This window comes from Myxocyprinus asiaticus, chromosome 35, assembly GCF_019703515.2.
Source record: "Myxocyprinus asiaticus isolate MX2 ecotype Aquarium Trade chromosome 35, UBuf_Myxa_2, whole genome shotgun sequence".
In the NCBI taxonomy this organism is placed as follows: domain Eukaryota; kingdom Metazoa; phylum Chordata; class Actinopteri; order Cypriniformes; family Catostomidae; genus Myxocyprinus; species Myxocyprinus asiaticus.
The window spans coordinates 35,210,160-35,234,568 of NC_059378.1; the positions used below are offsets into that span (position 1 = coordinate 35,210,160).

The following is a 24,409-nucleotide window of genomic DNA, read 5'->3' on the forward strand; positions in this document are numbered from 1 at the left end:
AAGTAACTCTTGTTTATTAATAACTTGTTATGTATTAACAAACTGATTTATGATACTTAGCATGAAAGGCTGTATTATAAATAGCCTTTCTTTGACTTCACAATGACTAAACCTCCTTCTTTAGGTGACGTTGATTTTGCCTCAACACCGATCTCTCGTCATGGTAAATATGAATATGCTGTACATTGATACTGTCTTTAATTAGGAAAATACATTAAAAAATTAATAAAATAAAACATTAAGTGTATTCACAAATGCTGTAGTATAGATAGCCTTTCTTTTACTTTTTAATGGCTTAGTCTCATTCTTTATGTGGCACAGGTGATCATGCTCTCAAAACGGTCCCACTTGTTGACATGTTTGAAAAAGCTGGAAGATCGATTAATCTTAAACCAGGTAAATGCATACAAAATGTACATTAAGTGTATTCACATTAATTACACTTTTGTTGGCCCTAGGAATGCTTAAAATGTTCGCCCTATTCTGTTGGAGATCCCTCAAACTTTTTTTTCTTTTGTTATTTGAGAGACTATTTTATGTAATAATTATAAAATTTAGTTCTTGGTTATCAGGTTCCAAGGTTTCAGTTCCAAGAGTTAATAGTAATCGATTCTTGCTGCCTGCTGTTGGTCAGCCTAAGCCACTTTGTTATGATGTTCCTCTTCCTCACAAAATCAAACTGCTAGAGGATTCTGCTTTAGGTCAGATATGAATATCTATTTATTGTTTATATTTATAATGTGCATCCTTTTTCATGAATAGAATGTATTATTGTACATATCTTTATGTTTACTGTGGCATTTTCTGTGTATCCTAGAGTTCTCTATGAATGGAGAGTCCAAGACGTCTACACATGGATTTTGTCAAATTGCCTTTCATTACCAAAAGAACCACCACCTGATAATAGACACAACATCCATAAGATACAGTGATGACCAGAACAATGTGGAGTTTTTGTGGGACCAGGAACCAACCCAACACAATATAGAGGGGTAAATAAATAAACTGTTAAGTAAATAACCTAGCTGTTCTCAACCTATAGAACATACAAATATATACACTCACTGAGCACTTTTTAGAAACACTATGGTCCTAATAAAGTTCCCAACTTGGTCTTCTGCTGTCGTAGCCCATCCGCCTCAAAGTTTGACGTGTTGTGTTCTGAGATGCAATTCTACTCACTAAAATTGTACAGAGTGGTTATCTGAGTTACCGTAGCCTTTCTATCAGCTCAAACCAGTCTGGCCATTGTCCGTTGACCTCTCTCAACAACAAGGTGTTTCTGTCTAAGAACTGCAGCTCACTGGATGATTTTTGTTTTTGGCACCATTAAACACTAGAGACTGCTGTTAGTGAAAATCCCAAGAGATCAGCAGTTACATAAATGCTCAAACCAGACTGTCTGGCACCAACAATCATGCCACGGTCGAAATCACTGAGATCACATTTTTTCCTCATTCTGATGGTTGATGTGAACATTAACTGAACATTAAATTATTTTATGCATTGCACTGCTGCCACACAATTGGCTGATTAGATAATCGAGTACAGGTGTTCCAAATAAAGTGCTCAGTGAGTGTACATTTTTGAGTGTTTTACTACATTTTCTTTTTTAAGACCTTATGAAATCGATTGACGAGCACAGTTTTCTTTCATGTGTTTTCCCATATTGCTAAATTAAACAGAAACATGCTGAAAGGCTGTTCTATTTAATATATATATATATATATATATATATATATATATATATATATATATATATATAAGAGAGAGAGAGAGAGAGAGAGAGAGAGAGAGAGAGAGAGAGAGAGCATTAAAGGGATAGTTCACCCAAAAATGACAATTCTCTCATCATTGACTCACCCTCATGCCATCCAAGATGTTTATGACTTTTTTTCTTCAGCAGAACACAAAGATTTTTAGAAGAATATCTCAGCTCTGTAGGCCCATACAATGCATGTGAAAGGTGGCCAGACCTTTGAAGCTCCAAAAATCAGAAAAATCTTACAGAACAGAAAACAGTAAATTTTACATGTATACTGTATATATACATGTATAAGTTCATTTTGTCGATATTAAGGAGTACACTAGCATATAGATGGCATGAAACAGACAAGTTCTAAAAGCCACAAAACTGTAGACCCCTTTTCAAACCCCTACTATTGTGATGTAATTCTATGTGAGGTAGAATTAACTTATGAGTCACTCTGTATCAACAGTGTGTATCTGATTCTGCGAAACAATGAAATAGATGTTACCATGGGAAATTTCCGTGTTGTTATTCTCCTTCATAAGAAAGATGGGAATGTGTTTCTGTGGCCTGACATTCGGCAACAGCCAAAAGATGTTGGTTTGTCTGGCATTTTAGGTAAGTGAGCAATACCACCTCAAAACCAAAGTTATTATCATTAACGAAAACTATCACAAAGACGAAAACTGGCATTGACAAATATTTTCATTAATTAAAATTAAAATAAAAACAGGACTTATAATATAAATGTGCACTACAACACAAGCTAAATAGAATCGTAGAGAAAATTACTTTAGTTTACGCATCTTCAATCAACGTTGGATGATCTTATTTAAATAATCTCTCAAGCCTGATTCCTCTATGTATTCCATCAAAAAAAGAAAAAAAACGGCGAGCAGCCGTTTGATTGACATGTAAAACCTAGCACACTACATGACTCAAGCTTGTCTCCTTTGTTGTCAGCAACTGTTCTACAACAAGAAGTCCTCAGATCACACGACTAATGGTCATGTAGTGTGCGCACTCCTGTAAATCGTAAACGCTACAACGGATTTCAAACCTGCTTGAAATCTGGCCAACGAGGCAGGTGTCCACACAGTCCCGATGAGCGAGACACTGGAGACAAAAGGAGAGCAACCAGGAGACAAAAATAATTAGCAAAATATAGCTGCAAGCAGCGATTAACAGGGTTCAAGCCTTTAAAGCACTTTAATTATTAATCAGTAAATCAATTACAACAATCTGTGCTTGTCAAATATCAACTAAAACAGTGATAAAATGTCATTATGTTCATAACCATCAGGTTTGGTACCATTGAGATATGGGCTTTATAACATTAATAACTGTCATAGCGCCACCTATTCTCCGATTTACACAAACTTTTGCACACATCTAAACAATAATATGTTGTATATGTGTTTAAAATATGATGATAATCGGGTTTGTCGTTTATCAGTTTTAGGGTTTTGGGTACACTTGGCCATGGCCATTTTTTTAAATGGCCTTGTCATAGCCATGACAAATAAAAAATAAACTTTTTTTTATGATTATTGATCTTGGCTGTCCAAAGATTCTTCCTGTACAGGTTTTGTTGCTGTCAGGTGAAAAACCTAGGAGTAGTTTGCAAAAGTAGGTTTTTCAAATAAACTCAAATATTTAATGAACGATTTCATTGACACAATGGTTTTTGAAGCAGAGTTGTTCAGAAAGAGGAGATGTATCATATGATATGAATAATGTGTGTCTTTGTGACAAACCGCACAGTATTCAACAATTTACATGCATGTAAAACGCAATACCCAATAGATTCTTTTTATTTATTTTTTCCAATATAGCACAGACCTTTTGGACCAACAGACAAATAGGCCCACCATGTTTTGTTCCAATCTGCCTTTTATAACATTGTATAAAAGCTGCCAAAACATGACTGGTCAATGCCAGCCATGTTTTTTCAAGATATGCAGATGTTCTCATAGACCTTACTGGCACCATGGACAAAGACACAGCTTGCGAAATTTCAAGTCATTCAGACCAATGGTTCCTTAGTTAGAGCCAATTAAAGATGTTTTTTTTTAATTATTATTATTAAAGCACATTTAGTGGCCAATCCCAGGCAAATTTATTACAGTATGTGTCCTCACATTGATCTCTTACGAATTTGTCTCAAGTTTTGTCGAGATTGCTAATTGCGTTCAGGATTTATAGACTTATAAGTATTTTAGGCTCCACCCACAATATTTCATTGGTCTATTATAGCCATGCAAAACATGAAGTTCAACATGTTTTTGATAATTATTGATGTAGGGACTCCAAAGAATCTTTCTAAACTGGTTTCATTTGGATTGGATGAGAATTCTATGACTAGTTTGCAAAAGTATGTTTTTCAAATAATTGATGATGCTAAAACAACAATTTGATTGACAGCAATGGTTCTTGAGACAAAGATGTTCAGGGTGTGGAGACCTATACAAATATATAAATTGCTTGTGTATTTGTTAAACACTAAGAGACATACAGCTATTTCTGTGCTCGAAAAATGTAATAGCGCCTCCTGGTGGCCGTTTTTTTTCTTTTTCTCCAAAGATGTCTGTGACCCAGAGTTGAATAAGCCCATGAAGTTTCGTTTCAATCGGTCATTGCTAACCTTGTCTAAAAACATCTAATTCTTAATTGGATGATGGTGGCCATATTTTTTTAGATATGCAAATGTCCTCTTCGGTATTGATGGGGTGTTGGACAAAGAGGCTACATACAAAATTTCAAGTCTAGTTCGCAAAAGTAGGTTTTACGAAAAATCGCAAATTGCGAAAACATATTCATGATGGAAATTAAATCGGAGATAGCCATTTTGTTCATCTTGAGCTATGATATAAGGCACTTGAATCTGTGACATATGGATCAAAAGTTATGGCCAATTTTGCTAATTTGTTTGTTTTGACTACTGTAGTGCTACCGTGTGGCCAATCGGGGCAAAACTATGCATCCACCGTGTCAGCTGGAGTACTACCATCCCTGAAAGTTTCAGGTCTCTTGGACTTATGGTTAAAAGCAAATCCGAGCAAAACCAATAGGGTTTCTAGCACTTCATGCTTGAACTCCTAATAATAAAAGCAAATCTGAGCAAAAATAATAGGGTTTCTAGTCCTTCGGGCTTGAATCCCTAATAAAACACCAACCACATCTCCCTAACCGCTGTCTCATCATTGTTTTCAGCTGTTTTTCTTTATTTTTCCTTTCTGTGCAAATCAGCAAAAATAAACTGGTGCAAGACATTCTTTCATGTTTTTTTTTATGTTGTCACAAATAAACTGTGTACAGAGATGGACTTAAGAGGGTGGGGGCCCTTGGGCTGTATTCATTGTTTGGCCCCTGCCTACCCCATAAAATATTGTTCTACAATTTCAGATAGAAAAAATTAAAGGTATTTCTGATAGTACCATAGAAAAGTAGTCTGAGTGCTTCAGACTAGTTGCAAACACAGAGAGAACAGAAGTAGTATATATGAGTCCTGCTCAGCCATGGTCTAGTTTGATCCATTTTTGTCTAATTTATTACATTTTCTTGATAATTTGTATATACGTATGTAATTCGATTTATGCAGTATGTACATTTAATTATAGGTAAGGGACTAAAAAGTCTTAGTTGCAACGTTATAGAGAAACGCAGCCCATGACAGAAATTGAGTGATGGATAATAATTAGTAGGGCAATACCATTTTCATACCATATTTTCATGACCGCGTTAGACGCAACGCTAAGCGCAATAACCGTGTGCTAAGTCTTATCCAATTTTCGTAAATATGCTATTTTAAGCACAGTTTTCGTGTAAGCACAAAGTGCAAGTGGGCTTGGCTGGGAGTGTTTGCGCTATCTGTGGGTGTATGTGCGCAAACTGTAGGTGTATTGTTTGTTAATAAAGTGCCGCAAAGTGCAGTTTGCTATTTTCCTGAGAAATAGGTCATTCTGCTAACAGGTTTGTGAACCACGTCTAATCTCGGCGCAAAGTCTAAAATCAGAATCAGAATGAGCTTTATTGCCAAGTATGCTTACACATACAAGTAATTTGTCTTTGTGACAGAAGCTTCCAGTGCACAAACTATACAACAACAAGACAGAGATAATAATAAAAAAATAGAATAAAAATAAAAAGCGAATAGAAAATATAAGTATATATAGAAATACACAAAAAGAAAAAAAAAAAAAAGAAAAAAAAGAAAATGCCTTCCAAAAGGCAACAGTTCAAAAAGGTAGCGGTTCAAAAACAATTTGCATTTGCAATTTGGGGATTCCACCAGCAAATGATATCCAAGAGCTATCGATCACTTTTTTGTTGTTGTGGATTTTATCCCCTTTTGTCTCCAGTTTGGCATGCACAAATTCCAGTGTTCATTAGGTCCTTGTAATGGCTCAGTTGCTCACCGCAATCCTAGTGGTGGAGGACAAATCTCAGTTGCCTCCGCTTCTCCACAATTCCCCCCAATCCTATTCCGTGCACAGCTCACCATGTGCCCCATCGAGAGCGAGAACCACTATATCGTGACCACAAGGAGGGTAACTCTACACTCCCTAGCAACCGGGCCAAATTGGTTGCTTAGGAGGCCTGGCTGGAGTCACTCAGCACACCTTGGATTCGAACTCATTGCTCGCTGAGCTACCCAGGCCCCCTTATCAATCACTTTTAATACTAGCCATGGTTTGTGTTTCAGTAGATCAATATGATTAATAATAATAATAATAATCATAATGTTTATTTTTATAGTGCTTTTCCAAAGCTTAAAGACGTGTACAGAACTTAAACATCAAAAACTAAACAGAGAAACATATACAAAAATTTTAATTACACCTAGAGAGCAGGGATGGAAAGAGTACTGAAAAATATTACTCAAGTAAAAGTACTTTACTACTTTGAGTTTTGAGTAGAGTACAAGTGCCTGTCCTAAAAACAGCCTAAAAAAGCTCTCATGAGTAGTGAGTATTGAGTACTGAGTTGCGAAAGCTATGCCCCTTTATAATAAAAATGTCATGGTTACTTGCGTAACCTCCGTTCCCTGATGGAGGGAATGAGATGTTGTGTCGATGTAGTGGCACTAGGGGTCACTCTTGGGAGCCCGAGACACCTCTGGTCTTTGATAAAAGGCCAATGAAAATTGGCGAGTGGTATTTGCATGCCACTCCCACGGACATATGGGTATAAAAGGAGCTGGCGTGCAATCACTCATTCAGGTTTTATGCTGAGGAGCCAAGACAAGGTCCGGCCATTTCAGCGTGTAGTTCAGCATTGTGGCAGGAGGGACACAACTTCTCATTCCCTCCATCAGGGAACGGAGGTTACGCAAGTAACCATGAGGTTCCCTATCTGTCACTCACTCAACGTTGTGTCGATATAGTGACACTAGGGGTCCCTATACAAAACGCCGCAACTGGCTGAACTGTGTTACGTGAACTGGCGGTGTGTGACGGGCAGGCAACTGTGTGCCTCGTAGCCAGCGCATCAGGCCAACACGTAACCGCCCCCAACAAAGTTATGAGTGTCGAACATCCCTTTGGGGACAAGTCGACTACCCAAAAGATAGAGACAGGCTAGCCCAGTCGTGGCCTCTTTTCCCCTTCTTTTTTTCCACTCCCTAAAAAAAAGGGGGGTGTCCCTCCCAAGAGACCACACCTCGCCCAGAGAGAGGGGGGATATTTAAGTGGAAATACGTCACATGGTCTTGCCGAACTATGTCGGAAGGATGTCATGTGGAGAGTCTCAAGGTAGATCCTGCCCAACGGGGGAGGAGTTACTACAAACATGGAGACTGGGGCAGAGGGCTCTACCCAAGGAAGACGCAGTTTGCCAACAGGGAAACGAATTAGTGGAAGATATACATCGCATGGGGTTTGCCTTACAGGGAACCGCTACATGCGGAGCACCTACCCCAGAACAGGGCTCTTAGTTAGCACGTGTACTGGGCCGGCAGCGAGTCTCTCCGAAAACTCGACTGCCACAGGGTTCGGAGGAAGTCAACCAGGGAACATAGTTTGTGAACACTACTGGGAATTAATGGCGCACGTCTTCAGCTCAAAAGAGGTGGAAGGCGCTATGTGCAAGCGATACACCCGGCCAGCAATCCCGGGCTTATCCGATTGTATTGCGTGCCACTACCTGGGATGAAACTGGTTCCACCCGGAGGTTGTAGAACCTTGCAAAGGTGTTGGGTGTTGCCCAGCCTGCTGCTCTGCAAATGTCTGTTAGAGAGGCACCCCTGGCCAGGGCCCAGGAGGCCGCTACACCCCTGGTAGAATGGGCTCGTAGCCCTACCGGGGGCGGTACGTCCTGGGCATGATATGCCATAGCTATGGCGTCAATGAGCCAGTGGGCGATCCTCTGCTTGGAGACAGTGCTTCCTTTCCACTGTGCACCAAAGCAGACAAAGAGCTGCTCAGAGCAGCTCTGCGTGTTATCCAAATAGATGCGTAAATGTGCACCGGACACAGCAACGACAGGGCTGGGTCTGCCTCCTCCTGGGGCAGAGCTCGCAGGTTCACCACCTGGTGCCTGAAAGGGGTCATGGGAACCTTGGGCACATAGCCCAGTTGATGTCTCAAGATCACGTGAGAGTAGCCTGGACCGAACTCTAGGCACGTTTTGCTGACAGAGAATGCTTGCAGGTCTCCTATCCTCTTGATGGAAGTGAGCGCAGTCAGGAGGGCAGTCTTCAAGGAGAGTGCCTTAAGCTCAGCTGACTGCAAAGGCTCAAAGAGGGCTCTCTGTAGACCCTGAAAAACTACAGAGAGGTCCCATGAGGGAACGAGGCACGGTCTGGAGGGGTTCAGCCTCCTTGCACCTGATCAGGTCGTGCTTCCCTAAGGACTTACCGTTCACTGTGTCATGGTGTGCTGCTATAGGGGCTACACCTTCAAGGTGGAAGGGGATAGCCACCCTTCCAACCTCTCCTGCAGGAAGGAAAGCACCGATCCAACTGTGCATCTCTGGGGGTCTTCCCGTCGGGAAGAACACCACTTAGCGAACAGATGCCACTTAAAGGCATACAGGCGCCTTGTAGAGGGGGCCCTACCCTGAGTGATCATGTCTACCACTGCGGGTGGTAGACCGCTTAGGTCTTCTGCGTCCCATCCAGGGGCCAGACATGGAGATTCCAGAGGTCTGGCCGTGGGTGCCAGATGGTGCCCCGTCCCTGAGAAAGAAGGTCCTTCCTCAGGGGAATTCGCCGGGGGGGGCTGTCGCGAGGAGCGTGAGGTCCGAGAACCACGTCTGGGTAGGCCAGTAAGGTAAAACCCCTTCTTCATCTCGGCCGGAGGGACAGGTTCTATCGTGATCTCTGATTGCGATAGAACTGCGTTCTCTGCGAGAGCGCGATTTCTGCACGAAAGGTAGCAGCGTTTTCGTCCTTCACCAAGGTGAAGTGGATACCGCTGAACCTGGGCAGGCGCCTGGCGAACTGAATCGCGTAGCCGAATCAGATGGTCCGGAACAGCCATCGCAACGGATTGGAAAGCGCAAGCCACGCATCCAAGCTCCACGTGAGGGGGACCAACAGGACAATCTCGTCGGACATACCGGCAGATGGTGCCAGAGCATGTCATGGCCGTGCTGAGTCTAGGGACATCGAGGCACTTACCTGGCTCCTTGTGACCACCCCCGGAACAGCCTGGGATGGGGGAGGAAGAGGCTTGTCCTCGTGACCCGTGGAGACTGTCACATCGAGGGCGGATTTGTGCCACAGCTGGGCGTGCAGTGGAGGGGAGACCGCCACTGAAATGCGCCGTCAGATCCAGCAGAGGTGAATGAACAGTCAGCTCAGTAAACATCGACCGTTCAGCTCCGAAGAGAAAATCTGAATGAGTGGTTGCACGCCAGCTCCTTTTATACCCGTATGTCCAGGGGAGTGGCATGCAAATACCACTCACCAATTTTCATTGGCCTTTTATCAAAGACCAGAGGTGTCTCGGGCTCCCAAGAGTGACCCCTAGTGTCACTACATCGACACAACGTCGAGTGAGTGACATATAGGGAACTGTAGCACACATACCATTAATTTACATTCTCTTTTATGGCTGTTTGCAAGAAAGAATAAAAAATATAGGTATTTTATAGGTGTATGTGATTGACAACTTTTAAAATACATCACTTAGCTTTGATACTATAACACTACATGAATCTGATTAAAAAAATGAATAAAAGGGCGACATGATTACAGATGAAAAGATGAAAAAGTTTTCAATACAATGATCCCCATTGTATATCGTAATGTATGAAACAATTACATTAAAATCTGTTTATGTGTAGGGTCTAAATTTCCCTTAATGCCGACAGAGAGAGTTATTGCTGCGTATAAAACAATGCGTGGAATGCAAAAACACTTGGCGCGACATGTCCCACACAATAGAGGGGGTAGGGCAGGGATGGGACAAGTTGTATGGTACAGGGGTCACATTGGGCTTTAAAGGAATAATTCAGACAAAAATGAAAATTCTCTCATCATTTAGTCACCCTTATATGCCATCCCGGATGTGTATGACTTTCTTTCTTCAGCAGAACACAAATTAATATTTTTAGAAGAATATCTCAGCTCTTTTGGTCCATACAGTGCAAGTGAATGGGTGCAAAGAAATTTAATCTCCAAAAATCACATAAATCAGCATAAATGTAGCCTAATCCATGTGACTCCATGTAAATCCATGTCTTCAGAAGAGATATGATAGGTTGGGTTAGAAACAGATCAATATTTAAGTAAAAAATTTTCTATAAATTCTCCTCCCTGCTCAGTCAATCTCCACTTTAACTTTCACTTTCTTCTTCTTTTGTTTGTGGTGATTCACATTTTTCATGCATATTGCCATCTACTGGGCAGGGATATGCCTTTTTTTTCTAGCAAAAAAATTGACTTAAATATTGATCTGTTTCTCACCCACACCTATCATATTACTTCTGAAGTCATGGATTTAACCACTGGAGTCATATGGATTACTTTTGTGCTGCCTATATGTGCTTTTTGGAGCGTCACATTTTTGGCACCCATTCACTTGTATTGTATGGATCTACAGAGCTGAAATATTTTGTGTTGTGCTGAGGAAAGAAAGTCATACACATCTAGGATGGCATGAGGGTGAGTAAATGATAAAAGAATTTTCATTTTTGAGTGAACTGTTTCTTTAAGTAGCACATGGGGGGACACATTGTACTCCTTTTGACACACAGTGTTCCACATTGATTTAGTTCTTATATCTTTTAAGCCCAGAAATAGTTGTGTTCTCATTCTAATGCATCATGCACAATTTTTTGAAGTTTATGACTGGTGGAATAGTCAGCCTGAAGGATTGCTCTACAAAGGTTGATACTTTTCTATCAGGCATTAGAAAAAAACTTGATGAAAAAGCATAATTATAAATTATTTTATCATCTCTACATTCCTGGTAATTTATTATACAAATTAACACACTCTCTACATCAGGGGTCAGTATTATAAAAAAAACTAACAATATTGTTAAAAAATATTATTATTAAAATATCACTGTTTTATTCTAATACAATAATACTTTTAAAGCTACTCAAGTTATTCAGCCAAAAGTAGTGAGTGGTTTTCTCATTTCCTTGTTATTGTTGTTTGATTATTAGCCTTTTTATGACATACTAGACAGTGGTCTATTTGGTTACACTTCAAGTCATTTTGATGCAAATACACTTTTTGTCCCACTGTTTACATTCACTTTAGACCAAACCGACTGCGTTTACATTAATGCCTCACCAAGATGGGCATTGGTGGAATTATAAAGTGTATTTGACCATTTAGGCGCGTACCCGCATTAGCGCTCTCAGAGCACATGCGCATGTAAAGCGCAGCGCACAAACATAAGCCACATGTCAATCAAAAAGCACACAGCTACAGACGCCAGGAAATAAAAAGTTAATCTTTTATATTTTATCTTGATCAACCAGCCAGTGGTTGTCTTGCTATCATGATCGATGTAATGAACACCCCTGTTCTAGATGTAGAACACAGGCTAAGTATATTTCGGTCTGGCTAAGATGTTCTCGATCGAGATCGAGAACATCTTTTTTTATTTTTTAGATAAACATCAAGATCGTTTTAGAACCCAGCCCTATTGATAACATTGCCTTAATCTCTCACATCAACCCAATAATCTCTGTGATAGATAGCTAAATTACAGGCTACGTTATAGACACAGAATCTAGTAAGCAGAAATATGAAATTTACCTTGATATATTTCTTCAAATTAGAGGCAGGAGTGATGCTGATACAGTATCTGGCTTGAGCAAGTTAAACTCACATGACACAATCATGCAATTGGCCTTTTTCGCTGCGAAAAGCCCTTTCAGGTGCGGCCGTGATGTTCAGTTGTTGAACTGTGTTTGAGGCATCCTCCGCATCCATAACCGTTTGCGCCAGATCTGCAGCTGCCATTCAGGTTTTTTATGTGTGATTTGATTTGATGGGAGTTACGAGATTCTCCCTAGCCAATCATGTTGATAGATAGAAATAAAATAAGGACAGGGAAGTAGCGAACACAGACGGTGGGAAAATAGCACATTAAAAGTACAGTTACAGCACTTAAAATGTACAGAAGTAAAAGTATACCATTTTTAAACTACTTTAAAAAGTACAGTTCCTGGGAAAAACTACTTAATTACATTAATGTGAGTATTTGTAATTTGTTACTTTACAGCCCCGCTAGAGAGGCTAATAGAGAACCTACACCACACTCCGGAGCAGCATATGCAACAATACGGTCACCTTAAAATAGGGTCCCATGTCATTCACCCGCACTGCCTATTTCATTTTAAACATTTTAATTTAAAATAGTATGCATATAGGGAACATTTTCTTTCAAATTAACTGATTAAATTGGACACAAATATACTGTCAAAGTGGTCAAAATAGACAACCTGGAGTAATTGTTAAGTATCTCGCTTGATTAGATCACCCAAAATGCATCTTAATATCAGGTGTTCACAGGGCCTCAGTTGGGGACGAATGGTCTTGTAGATGATACATCCTGTCTGCGATCAGTCATGTAGTGTGTGCACCAGTATGACCCAAAACAAGATTGTGAAGCCTTTTCACTTCATCCGACAAACAACACACTAGAGACTGGAATTTAATTATTTCCAATGGAGAGGTGGACGAGGCTGTATGGAGTTCTGACCATCTGCGGATGCCGAATTTTCTGATCCAATCTAAGCTTCAGCTATGCTAAATATTTCAACTTGTGCGACTAGACTGTATGTGTCCGCCCGACCGGATGTGATGTATTCATTCAAAACTATGAGCGTAAAGTGAGAAATATCAGCGGAGTTTGTCCTAAACATTGTTCTAAACGCCTGCTTCTTCTGTAGAAGTCAGAAATAATACTTTACGTTGCAAATATATCATAAAAGCCATTTGTAATTACAGTGAATGTGTGATTAAATGTGTACATGTTTCATTTATTTCTGCACATGCATATTTAAAACAAATCTATGAATTTTTACTACTTATTTGCTAAATTAGTGTTATTGCTGTAAATTATCATAATATCTATAAAAACAGTATTAATAACAAACCATGATGATAATTTAAATAATAATTATAAAAATTATCATGAATTTTATTGAATTCATCCATCTGCTCAACAAAATTGCACAGTGTAATGTCTTTCTGAGGTTTGGTAGAAAACCTTTTGTAGCTTCTCACTTGCAATGAATAAAATCTAAAATATGGCGAGAAACACAACAGCTGTATGTGAATGTCGGAGATAGTGAAAAGGCAGTTTGAGTCGCAGGGCGCTGATTGCAAGTTGTGTGGTGTGCGCTTAGCTTTACAACAACCAACCACAGTTTGCGTGCATGCGTCACATTTAGAGGCACGTAAATCTAGGGAAGGGGCTCAAGACGACACCAGAATAAATCAGCACATGGCAAAGACGTGACTCAAAATAATGGCACTGCCATCTTGAAAACATCCCAGAGACAACAGAAAAGAGCCTCCTGTAGTTGACCTCAAACAAACCTTCTTAATATATTTAATTCCATAAACTTCAGAAACATTGGCAAATAAGTGACTACTTGTTATCTGGTGTGGGCCATCTGACACAAGACCTTGTGATTCTAGTCCATGCTGCTAATTAATGCTGAGGAGATGAAAGAGTAGTTACTGCTAAATGTGTTGGCAATGGAACATTTATAGCATTTATTCATGTCAACATTAATAATTAATTTTATTTAATTGTATTCATTACTATTCACTGTAGTTCTTAATCCATTCACCAATGTTAACGTATATCACATATTAACATAACTTTTAAAGTTAAAAATCTACTAGTATATTTTGGAATTAACATTAACCAAGATTAATAAGTGCTTTAAAGTTAACAAATACAACATTATTGTAAAGTGTTACAAATAATATTTTGTGCTGCTATGACGGATGAAAACTAAATAAAAAATAAAATAGAATGCAAAAAAAAAAAAAAATTCAAAAAATATAAACAATATAAAACGAAATTTTGTGGTGTTATAACAGATGAAAACGAAATAAAAAATAAAAATAGCCATTTAAAAAAAATAAATAAACAAAACTATTTATGCACCATTAAAACTTAAATAAAACAAAATTGAAATTGAAAACAAAAACACAAAACAAAATAAAAATAAATAAACTAGTGAAATGTTCAAAACTATAATAACCATACTCAAAACTCCGCAACCTGCATTAACCATACCTTAACAGTTGCTTCATATCTTCCAACTCAATGGCTACATCCAAAAGCAGAAAAATGTTGTGTTCGTACAGGAGTAGGAAGGCATCAAGGAACACCTGAATCCAATGTTTGCGTCACATCCTGTCTAATAAAATGCCTTCACCTAGTCAGTTTTTGAAGGCAGCAAAAATGCAGCATTTGCTACCTTTGATACCCCTAAATCCTTTACATGTGATTCATTGATTGGTTAAAACTGGCATCTGATGGAGTGGTTGAAAGCGGTCATTAGTTTATAAATGTTCAGTTTTTCATATTTTCCACTTATGACTCCATTTCTACATTAGCATTGTAGTTAAAAAATTATTTGTTTGGTTATGTATTAAGCTCACTTGAATTTTATTTAAGATGACATGACATTACAGTGCCTTGGAAGGCTTTTTGAAACCAATGTCTTAAGGAGGTGCTTTTCTATGCAAAAAGCTGACTGTGAAGTCATTAACTGACTGGGCAGTCAGGCAGCCTTAAGAGGCGGTCACACTACAATTCGCACTCCATTCCCTCCCATTCAAAAGCATCCAAACACGGGAGACTGGAAAAGCAAGCTCATGCATAGTACGACGCTGCAAACCAAAGTTCAGTCTTGGTGAACTCTGAACCGTGAATTGAGACGATGACAGGACACGTAACCAACAGAAAATCGAAACATTACACGCTAACTTCTTGGCTTAATACAAAGAATACATAATTTAAAGCTGCATGTTTTATTGTTGCAGGAAAGTGAGTAGACAATATATTTGTACATTTTTAAAATAATATTATTTGTTTTTTGTGATGTATTAGAAGTCCTCCCGTGTGACATCATATCCTGGTCTGTTGCGCTGTACGAAAAAATGTGCATGCTCAAAGCCTAGGGTCACTGCCCTTTAACTATCGGACACAGCCATTTAGAATAAAGCTATGTTCGGAATAGCTTACTACCATACAACTCTATGTCTGCAGTATATAGTTACAGGAAACAGCCTAAAAATATAAAAACAATGTAAACAAGAATAAATTATATCCCTTACAAAAATCAAGAGTTCATGGCAAATTTTCTGCAAATGTGCTGCAAATTCGTCACTGATTATTTTCACATGCAAATAAGCTTTGCGGCAAACTTGCTGCAAATTGTCCATTGTTGTCAAAGGTTTGATGCAGGTTCACCACTACCTGTGAAGAGCTGCAAACTTCTGGCAAACATCTGCGGCAAATCACAGGCTCATTTTCATGTGAAAATAATGAGTGGCAAGTTTGCGGCTAGTTTGACAGAAATCTAGATATTTTGTAAGGTATGCTGTAATAATTAAACCAACACTGGTGTCAAATCACAATATATGTATCATTTTCAAGGAAAAGGCAATATTTCATATGAGGAGATTCAAGGACCACCCTTACCAATTCTCAAGATAATGGACCAAGAAGTGAGGCCTTCTTGGTAAGTGATAATTACATGCCTGTAAACACACACACACACACACACACACACATTGGTATTTGTGGTTTATGAGGACTCTCCATAGCCATAATGTATTTATACTGTACAAACTATATATTCAATCCCCTAACCCTACCCCTAAACCTAACCCTCACAGAAAACTTTCTGCAATTTTACATAAAAAAAAAAAAAAAAAAAAACATTGTTTAGTATGTTTTTTTTAAGCCTTCTGGTTAAAGAGGACACTTGAGGTGTCCTCAAACCATGTTTATAGCATAATACATTTGTATAAACTAGAATTGTGCTAGTGAATAGTACTCGTAAACCATATATACCTGAATACTCTGGGTGTGCCATAGGAAAACAAGAACTGAAGTTTAATAAAGAAACATGTACCGTTTACAACATTACATTAATATATTTTTAGCTCTAGATTCTTTTTTTTTAGCTCTGTTATGTTACAATGACTTAACCAAGCACATTAATGTCACTTTTATCAATGGAGTAGGTAAGCCTTTTAATGTATATTAGATATTAGATAAAAAATAAATGCATGATGAATTCTGTGGAACAGAAGAGCACGTTGCTGTAAGAAGATTCAAAATCTTTGAATTTAGGGAGTACATGAAGCTTTGATTTATGTATGACTACAATTTAAACCAGAAAAAACAAAATTATTTGTAATGGGAGCCTGCTGATAGATAGCTGTGCAATGTATATATATACCTCACTCTCCTGACCTCAAGAGGTGCACTAGCAACTGATGCTAGAGGCTGTAGCCTTCTTGTTAGCGCACCCGCCTCCCATGCCGGAGACACCGGTTTAAGTCCCATACTGAGCTGGTAGAACAGGAGTGTCACAATGGTGCCGTTACCCGGATGGGAGTGAGGTTTAGGGGGGTGAGTGTAACGGGAGCCAGCTGATAGATAGCTGTGCAGTGTGTATAAACCTCACTCTCCTGACCTCAAGAGGTGCACTAGCGACTGATGTAAGAGGATTTAGCCTTCTTGTTAGCACACCCACTTCCCATGCCGGAGATGTCGGTTCAAGTCCCGTACAGAGCAGGTAGAACAGGAGTGTCACATATTGTTACATTAATTATCGAGCCTATATGAAAAAAAGGATAACATCATGTCTGACTTCATGCAAACTAACAAACAGACTGTTGATCATGCATACTGCATTTTCCGGAAAATAAGTCTTGGTTTTTTTCATCATCTGAAAGGTCCTGTGACTTATAGTTGTAAGCGATTATTTACATGATTTATACATAATTGATATCTGCTGGTCAAACACGCTGCATACCAAAACACATCTGATTTGTAACCTCAACCCCAACCTCAGCGAGATACATCATTCGATATTATTTCCAATATGGTGACAACCAACAAGCATACAGGGGGTGCGTCTCAATCAGCTCACTAGTTTAGTAGTCAGGCCACTGATCATGGAGTTGACCATTTTAAGGGTTGTCTCAATCGCAAAATCATTCCAGGGCACTGAAATATATGCTCCATAAAAAAATCACACACTGCACTTTGAGGTCTCCCAATGTTCTGTGGATCAGCACCCTTGCCAGTGCCTGAATTTGTGTTCATAATATACTGATTCACGACATAGGGAGCTAGGGAGCTGATTGAGACCCACCCAGAATTTTTACTGGGTCAAAAATGGTCTACGGTGGTGATGACGTATACGGTAATCCAAATGCTCAAAGTTAATTTATTAGATAATTGCATTTAATTAATATAAAAACATAATTACATTTCATGCTCACATTGGATATTAATAATGTTTCACCATTTTTCACCAGTTATATGGAACCTTTTGTATACAACACATAACCTTTTACTTTAAGGTGCAATGTTAAATAAAACTAAACCTAATTTAATTAACACCTTATTTCTATAATGAATTTTTTAGATAGACCAGTAGCTACATTATCCTAACCACAGAAATGAGGAGCCATCCATAGTCTTACCTATGCTTATGACATTGCACTATAAATGTAAGGGCAAGTACATAAAATGGGTTTAAAGTCTGAACCTTCAAGACTTATCAACAAATTATGGTTTTCCTCCTGTCTAATATATGTTCTGTTCAAATTATTTTTTATGTTAGGAAAAAACTGACCTTGTTTGCCTTCAGATATTACTAAAGATGACTTAAATTATTAGGAGCCTGATGAACGGAAAATAATAACTGTTATGGATTAGGAAACATTTTTACTGGCACAGTCCCAACTCAGTAAAGTGTTCTACTCATGGATACAGTCAGAATATTATAACTAGTCTTGCTAAAATTTATAAAAATTATTTCTAAAAAATATTTCTGAAAAATAGTAGCCTAAATACACTGGCGGCGAAAAGTTTGGAATAATGTACAGATTTTGCTGTTTCAGAAGGAAATTGGTACTTTAATTCACCAAAGTGGCATTCAACTGATCACAAAGTATAGTCAAGACATTACTGATGTGAAAAACAGCACCATCCCTATTTGAAAAAAAAAGTCATTTTTGATCAAATCTAGACAGGCTCCATTTCCAGCAGCCATCACTCCAACACCTTATCTTTGAGTAATCATGCTAAATTGCTAATTTGGTACTAGAAAATCACTTTCCATTATATCAAACACATTTGAAAGCTATTTGGTTCGTTAAATGACACTTAACATTGTCTTTGTTTTTGAGTTGCCACAGTATGCAATAGACTGGCATGTCTTAAGGTCATTATTAGGTCAAAAATGGCAAAAAAGAAACAGCTTTCTCTAGAAACATGTCAGTCAATAATTGTTTTGAGGAATGAAGGCTATACAATGCTTGAAATTGCCAAAAAACTGAAGATTTCATACAAAGGTGTACACTACAGTCTTCGAAGACAAAGGACAACTGGCTCTAACAAGGACAGAAAGAGATGTGGAAGGCCAGATGTACAACTAAAAGAGTCTCTAGTTTGAGAAATAGATGCCTCACATGTCCTCAGCTGAAAGCTTAATTGAATTCTACCTGCTCAAGACCAATTTCATGTACAACAGTAAAGAGAAGACTCAGAGGAAGAATTGCTAAGAAAATGCCACTTTTGAAACAGAAAAACTAAAAGAAAAGGTTAGAGTGGGCACAGAAACACAGACATTGGACAACAGATAATTGGAAAAGAGTGTTATGGATCTTAACCCCATTGAACTTTTGTTGGATCAGCTAGACGGTAAGGTGCGTGAGAAGTGCCCCACAAGACAGCCACATCTATGGCAAGTGCTACAGAAAGCATGGAGTAAAATGTCACCTGAGTATCTGGACAAACTGACAGCTAGAATGCCAAGGATATGCAAAGCTGTCATTGATGCACATGGATAATTTGATGAGAACTCTTTGAAGTAGTTTAAGAAGTTCTGAAATGTTTTTTCAATTGTAATAGTAATTTTTCACTTTATTAATGTTCTGACTATACATCGTGATCAGTTGAAAGCAACTCTGGTGAATAAAAGTACCAATTTCTTTCGATGAGAGCAAAATCTGTACATTGTTCCAAACTTTAACTCAACTGCCACAGTTGCAATAAAAAGGTCTAATAGATTCCAAATAGATTAGCATATTTAATGTGAAACTCAGTTACTGTTACTGCTGTAAAATCATGATCAAATACATGATCAATCCACATACCAGCAAAACGTCCTGGTTACTTGCGTAACCTCCGTTCCCTGTTAGAGGGAACGAGACGTTGTGTCGATGTAGTGACACTAGGGGTCATTCTTGGGAGCCCGAAACACCTCTGGTCTTTGATAAAAGGCCAATGAAAATTGGCGAGTGGTATTTGCATGCCATTCTCCCGGACATACGGGTATAAAAGGAGCTGGTATGCAACCACTCATTCAGGTTTTATGCTGAGGAGCTGAGACAAGGTCTGGCCATTTCAGCGGGTAGTTCAGCATTGTGGCAGGAGGGACACAACATCTTGTTCCCTCCATCAGGGAACGGAGGTTACGCAAGTAACCAGGACGTTCCATATCTGTCACTCACTCGACGTTGTGTCGATGTAGTGACACTAGGGGTCCCTATACGAAACGCCACAACTGGCTGAACTGTGTTACGTGAACTGGCGGTGTATGACGGGCAGACCACTGTGTGCCTCGAAGCCAGCACACCAGGTCGACACGTAACCTCCCCCAACATAGTTATGAGTGTCGAACGGCCCTTTGGGGACAAGTCGACTACCCAAAAGATAGAGACAGGCTAACCCAGTCGTGGCCTCTTTTCCCTTTCTTTTTTTCCACTCCCTAAAAAAGAAGGGGGATTATCCGACTGGGCCGCCAGGTCAGAGACCACACCTCGCCTAAAGAGAGGGGGGGATATTTAAGTGGAAAAAATACGTCACATGGTCTTGCCGACCATGTGGAGAGTCTCAAGGTAGATCCTACCCTACAGGGGAGGAGTTACTACAAACATGGAGACTGGGGCAGAGGGCTCTGCCCAAGGAAGACGCAGTTTGCCAACAGGGAAACGAATTAGCGGAAGATATACATCGCATGGTGTTTGCTTTACAGGGAACCACCACATGCGGAGCACCTACCCCAGAACAGGGCTCTTAGTTAGCACGTGTACTGGGCCGGCAGCGAGTCTCTCCGAAAACTTTTATGAACACTACTGGGAATTAATGGCGCACGTCTTCAGCTCAAAAGAGGTGGAAGGCGCTATGTGCAAGCGATACACCCGGCCGGCAATCCCGGGCTTATCCGATTGTATTGCGTGCCACTACCTGGGATGAAACCAGTTCCACCCGGAGGTTGTAGAACCTTGCAAAGGTGTTGGGTGTTGCCCAGCCTGCTGCTCTGCAAATGTCTGTTAGAGAGGCACCCCTGGCCAGGGCCCAGGAGGCCGCTACACCCCAGGTAGAATGGGCTCGTAGCATTACCGGGGGCGGCATGTCCTGGTCGTGATATGCCGTAGCTGTGGCGTCAATGAGCCAGTGGGCGATACTCTGCTTGGAGACAGTGCTTCCTTTCTGCTGTGCACCAAAGCAGACAAAGAGCTGCTCAGAGATCCTAAAGCTCTGCGTGCGATCCAAATAGATGCGTAAAGCGCGCACTGGACACAGCAATGATAGGGCTGGGTCTGCCTCCTCCTGGGGCAGCGCTTGCAGGTTCACCACCTGATCCCTAAAAGGGGTCGTGGGAACCTTGGGAACATAGCCCGGTCGGGGTATCAGGATCACGTGCGAGTAGCCCGGACCGAACTCCAGGCATGTTTTGCTGACAGAGAACACTTGCAGGTCTCCCACCCTCTTGATGGAAGTGAGTGCAGTCAGGAGGGCAGTCTTCAAAGAGAGTGCCTTAAACTCAGCTGACTGCAAAGGCTCAAAGGGGGCTCTCTGTAGACCCTGAAGTACTACAGAGTGGTCCCATGAGGGAACGAGGCGCGGTCTGGAGGGATTCAGCCTCCTGGCACCTCTCAGGAACCTGATGATCAGGTCGTGCTTCCCTAAGGACTTACCGTGGACTGCGTCATGATGTGCTGCTATGGCGGCAACGTACACCTTCAAGGTGGAAGGGGACAGCCGCCCTTCCAACCTCTCCTGCAGGAAGGAAAGCACTGATCTGACTGCGCATCTCCGGGGGTCTTCCCGTCGGGAAGAATACCACTTAGTGAACAGACGCCACTTAAAGGCATACAGGCGCCTCATAGAGGGGGCCCTAGCCTGAGTGATCGTGTCTACCACCACGGGTGGTAGACCGCTTAGGTCTTCTGCATCCCGTCCAGGGGCCAGACATGGAGATTCCAGAGGTCGCGGGTGCCAGATGGTGCCCCGTCCCTGAGAAAGAAGGTCCTTCCTCAGGGGAATTTGCCGGGGGGGCTGTCGTGAGGAGCGTGAGGTACGAGAACCACATCTGGGCGGGCCAGTAGGGTGCTACCAGGACGACCTGCTCCTCGTCCTCCCTGACCTTGCACAGGGTCTGTGCAAGTAGGCTCACTGGGGGAAACGCATATTTGCACAGGCCAGGGGGCCAGCTGTGTGCCAGCACGTCTGTGCCGAGGGGGGCCTCGGTCAGGGCGTACCAGAGCGGGCAGTGGGAGGATTCTTGGGAGGCAAACAGGTCCACCTGTGCCTGTCCGAATCGACTCCAAATCAGCTGGACCACCTGAGGGTGGAGTCTCCACTCTCCCCTGAGGGTAACCTGCCATGACAGCGCGTCCGCTGTAGTGTTGAGGTTGCCTGGGATGTGAGTGGCTCGCAGTGACTTGAAGTGCTGCTGACTCCAGAGGAGGAGACGGCGGGTGAGTTGTGACATACAATGAGAGCGCAGACCACCTTGGCGGTTGACATATGCTACCGTTGCCATGTTGTCTGTCCGAACTAACACGTACTTGCCCTGGATCAACGGCCGAAACCTCCGCAGGGCGAGCAGAATTGCCAACAACTCGAGGCAGTTGATGTGCCAATGCAGCGCGGGCCCGTCCACAGGCCGGCAGCTGCATGCCCATTGCAAAAAGGTGGCACTCCTGGACCACTAATGTGGCCATTGTCCGCCCATGACCTTAGTTGCTCGGAGAGCGAGGTCGGTCGCCGAGCGCAGTTCCTGCATCAGATCTGGGACGGAACTACCCTCGTGCAGTTCTTTTAGCGCCTTGGCTTGGTGGACCTGCAGGAGAGCCATGGCGTGCAGGGCAGAGGCGGCTTGTCCAGCAGCGCTGTAGGCTTTAGCCGTCAGGGACGACGTGAACCTACAGGGCTTGGACGGGAGCTTTGGGCGTCCGCGCCAGGTGGCGGTGCTCTGTGGGCATTGGTGCACCGCGAGCGACTTATCCACCGGGGAATCGCCGTATAGCCCCTGGCCGCCCCGCCATCGATGGTAGTGAGGGTGGAGGAACTGAGGAATCGGGGCCAGGCAGTAAAAGGTGCCCCCTATGATTTCGTCAGCTCCTCGTGCACTTCCGGGAAGAAAGGCACTGGAGTGGGGCGTGGCTGCTTTGAGCGGCACCACGAGCCCAGGAACCAATCATCGAGCCGCGAGGGTTCAGGGGAGAGTGGAGGGTTCCACTCTAACCCGATGCTCGCGGCCACCTGGGAAAGCATGTCCGTCATCTCTGCATCAGCCTGTGACTGGGCAATCGTGCCCGAGGGGGGGGGCCCAGCTGAGGCTTCTGCATCCGACTGGACAAACCCGCTTCCCATGCTGCGCTCAAGAGCTCATCATCTTTGCGGGCTCCGAACAACAGGCCAGGCTTGCCGTGAGATGAGCCAGCGGACTCATCCGGAAACCCGACTGGGGCAGACGAGCGTGCTGGGGAATGGGAGGTCCGTGGGGGGATACCCGGCGATCCCATTGGGGTCCCCAAATCGCCCCCAGTGCTAGCCGCGCTGGCCTCAAACCCGTAGGTAGAAGGACCGAGGCGGGGAGCCACTGGGGTGGCTTGCTTTCTTACAAAAGCAAGCCGCGACCGCAACGTTGCCATGGTCATGTTCTCACAGTGAGAACCTGAATCATCCACGAACGCTGCCTCCGTGTGGGTCGCGCCCAGACACGAAAGACAGCGACCATGACCATCCGAAGTTGAGCGATAACGACCGCAACCAGGAATAACACCCAGTCGGAAAGGTATCTTTAAAAAGACATTCCGTGTGTCGCTCTTTTAGAGAAATATACTCTTTTAGAGAAATAAACTCTTTCAGAAAATATACTCTCTTTTTTCTGCCAAAGTGCCCAGGGGCATCTCTGCAGTGCACCAGTGCAGAGGAAGGTGAAGCCGCTGAAATGCGCCATCAGATCCAGCAGAGGTGAATGAACAGTAGTAATTCAGCTCAATGAGCATGACCGTTCGACTCCGAAGAGACAATCTGAATGAGTGGTTGCATACCAGCTCCTTTTATACCCGTATGTCCGGGAGAGTGGCATGCAAATACCACTCGCCAATTTTCATTGGCCTTTTATCAAAGATCAGAGGTGTCTCGGGCTCCCAAGAGTGACCCCTAGTGTCACTACATCGACACAATGTCGAGTGAGTGACAGATAGGGAACCTTTATTTTGGTGCATGTCAAAATAATACCGCAGAGTGGATCCCTTGCACAAGTGGTGCTGTGATGGCTCATGCAAGTGGCGTCACAAAGAGCACTCGCATGAAAACCAGGCTTCGAGTCTCAGATGAGAATCATATTTAGCACATATAAAGCACTGAAACCAAAATCGTGAATTTTTGTATTGGCAGCCTGAAATTTCTCTTGGGTGGCCGCCAATAAATTGTCAATGCAGGAAAAACAAATTCAATGCAGGTTTTTTGAAATGTAAAAACAGACTTTATGTATTTTTACTGCATGAAATATGTGAACATGCAATATACAATATGTAGGGCTTTACTGGTTGTTTAGATCAGTGTTACTATCAGAAATAATTAATATTTAAATTAATTAATTGAATCTAACTCATTAAAACCTCATATGGGGCTCCAGTAAATGTAGTGCGCTACGTTTAGGAGCGGGTTTGGTTATTAGCAA

At 41.7% G+C, this 24,409-nt stretch overlaps 1 protein-coding gene across 3 annotated transcripts in view; it reads left to right on the forward strand.

Moving 5' to 3' along the window:
* Positions 1-24,409, forward strand: part of LOC127426076 (inter-alpha-trypsin inhibitor heavy chain H3-like) — an 86,798-nt gene that overhangs the window by 57,485 nt on the left and 4,904 nt on the right. For all 3 annotated transcript variants that reach the window (XM_051672579.1, XM_051672580.1, XM_051672581.1), the window contains 6 exons: positions 125-163; positions 322-396; positions 573-701; positions 818-992; positions 2,220-2,368; positions 15,841-15,925. In XM_051672579.1, coding sequence (XP_051528539.1) covers positions 125-163; positions 322-396; positions 573-701; positions 818-992; positions 2,220-2,368; positions 15,841-15,925 — 652 coding nt within the window. The remainder of the gene's footprint in view (positions 1-124; positions 164-321; positions 397-572; positions 702-817; positions 993-2,219; positions 2,369-15,840; positions 15,926-24,409) is intronic.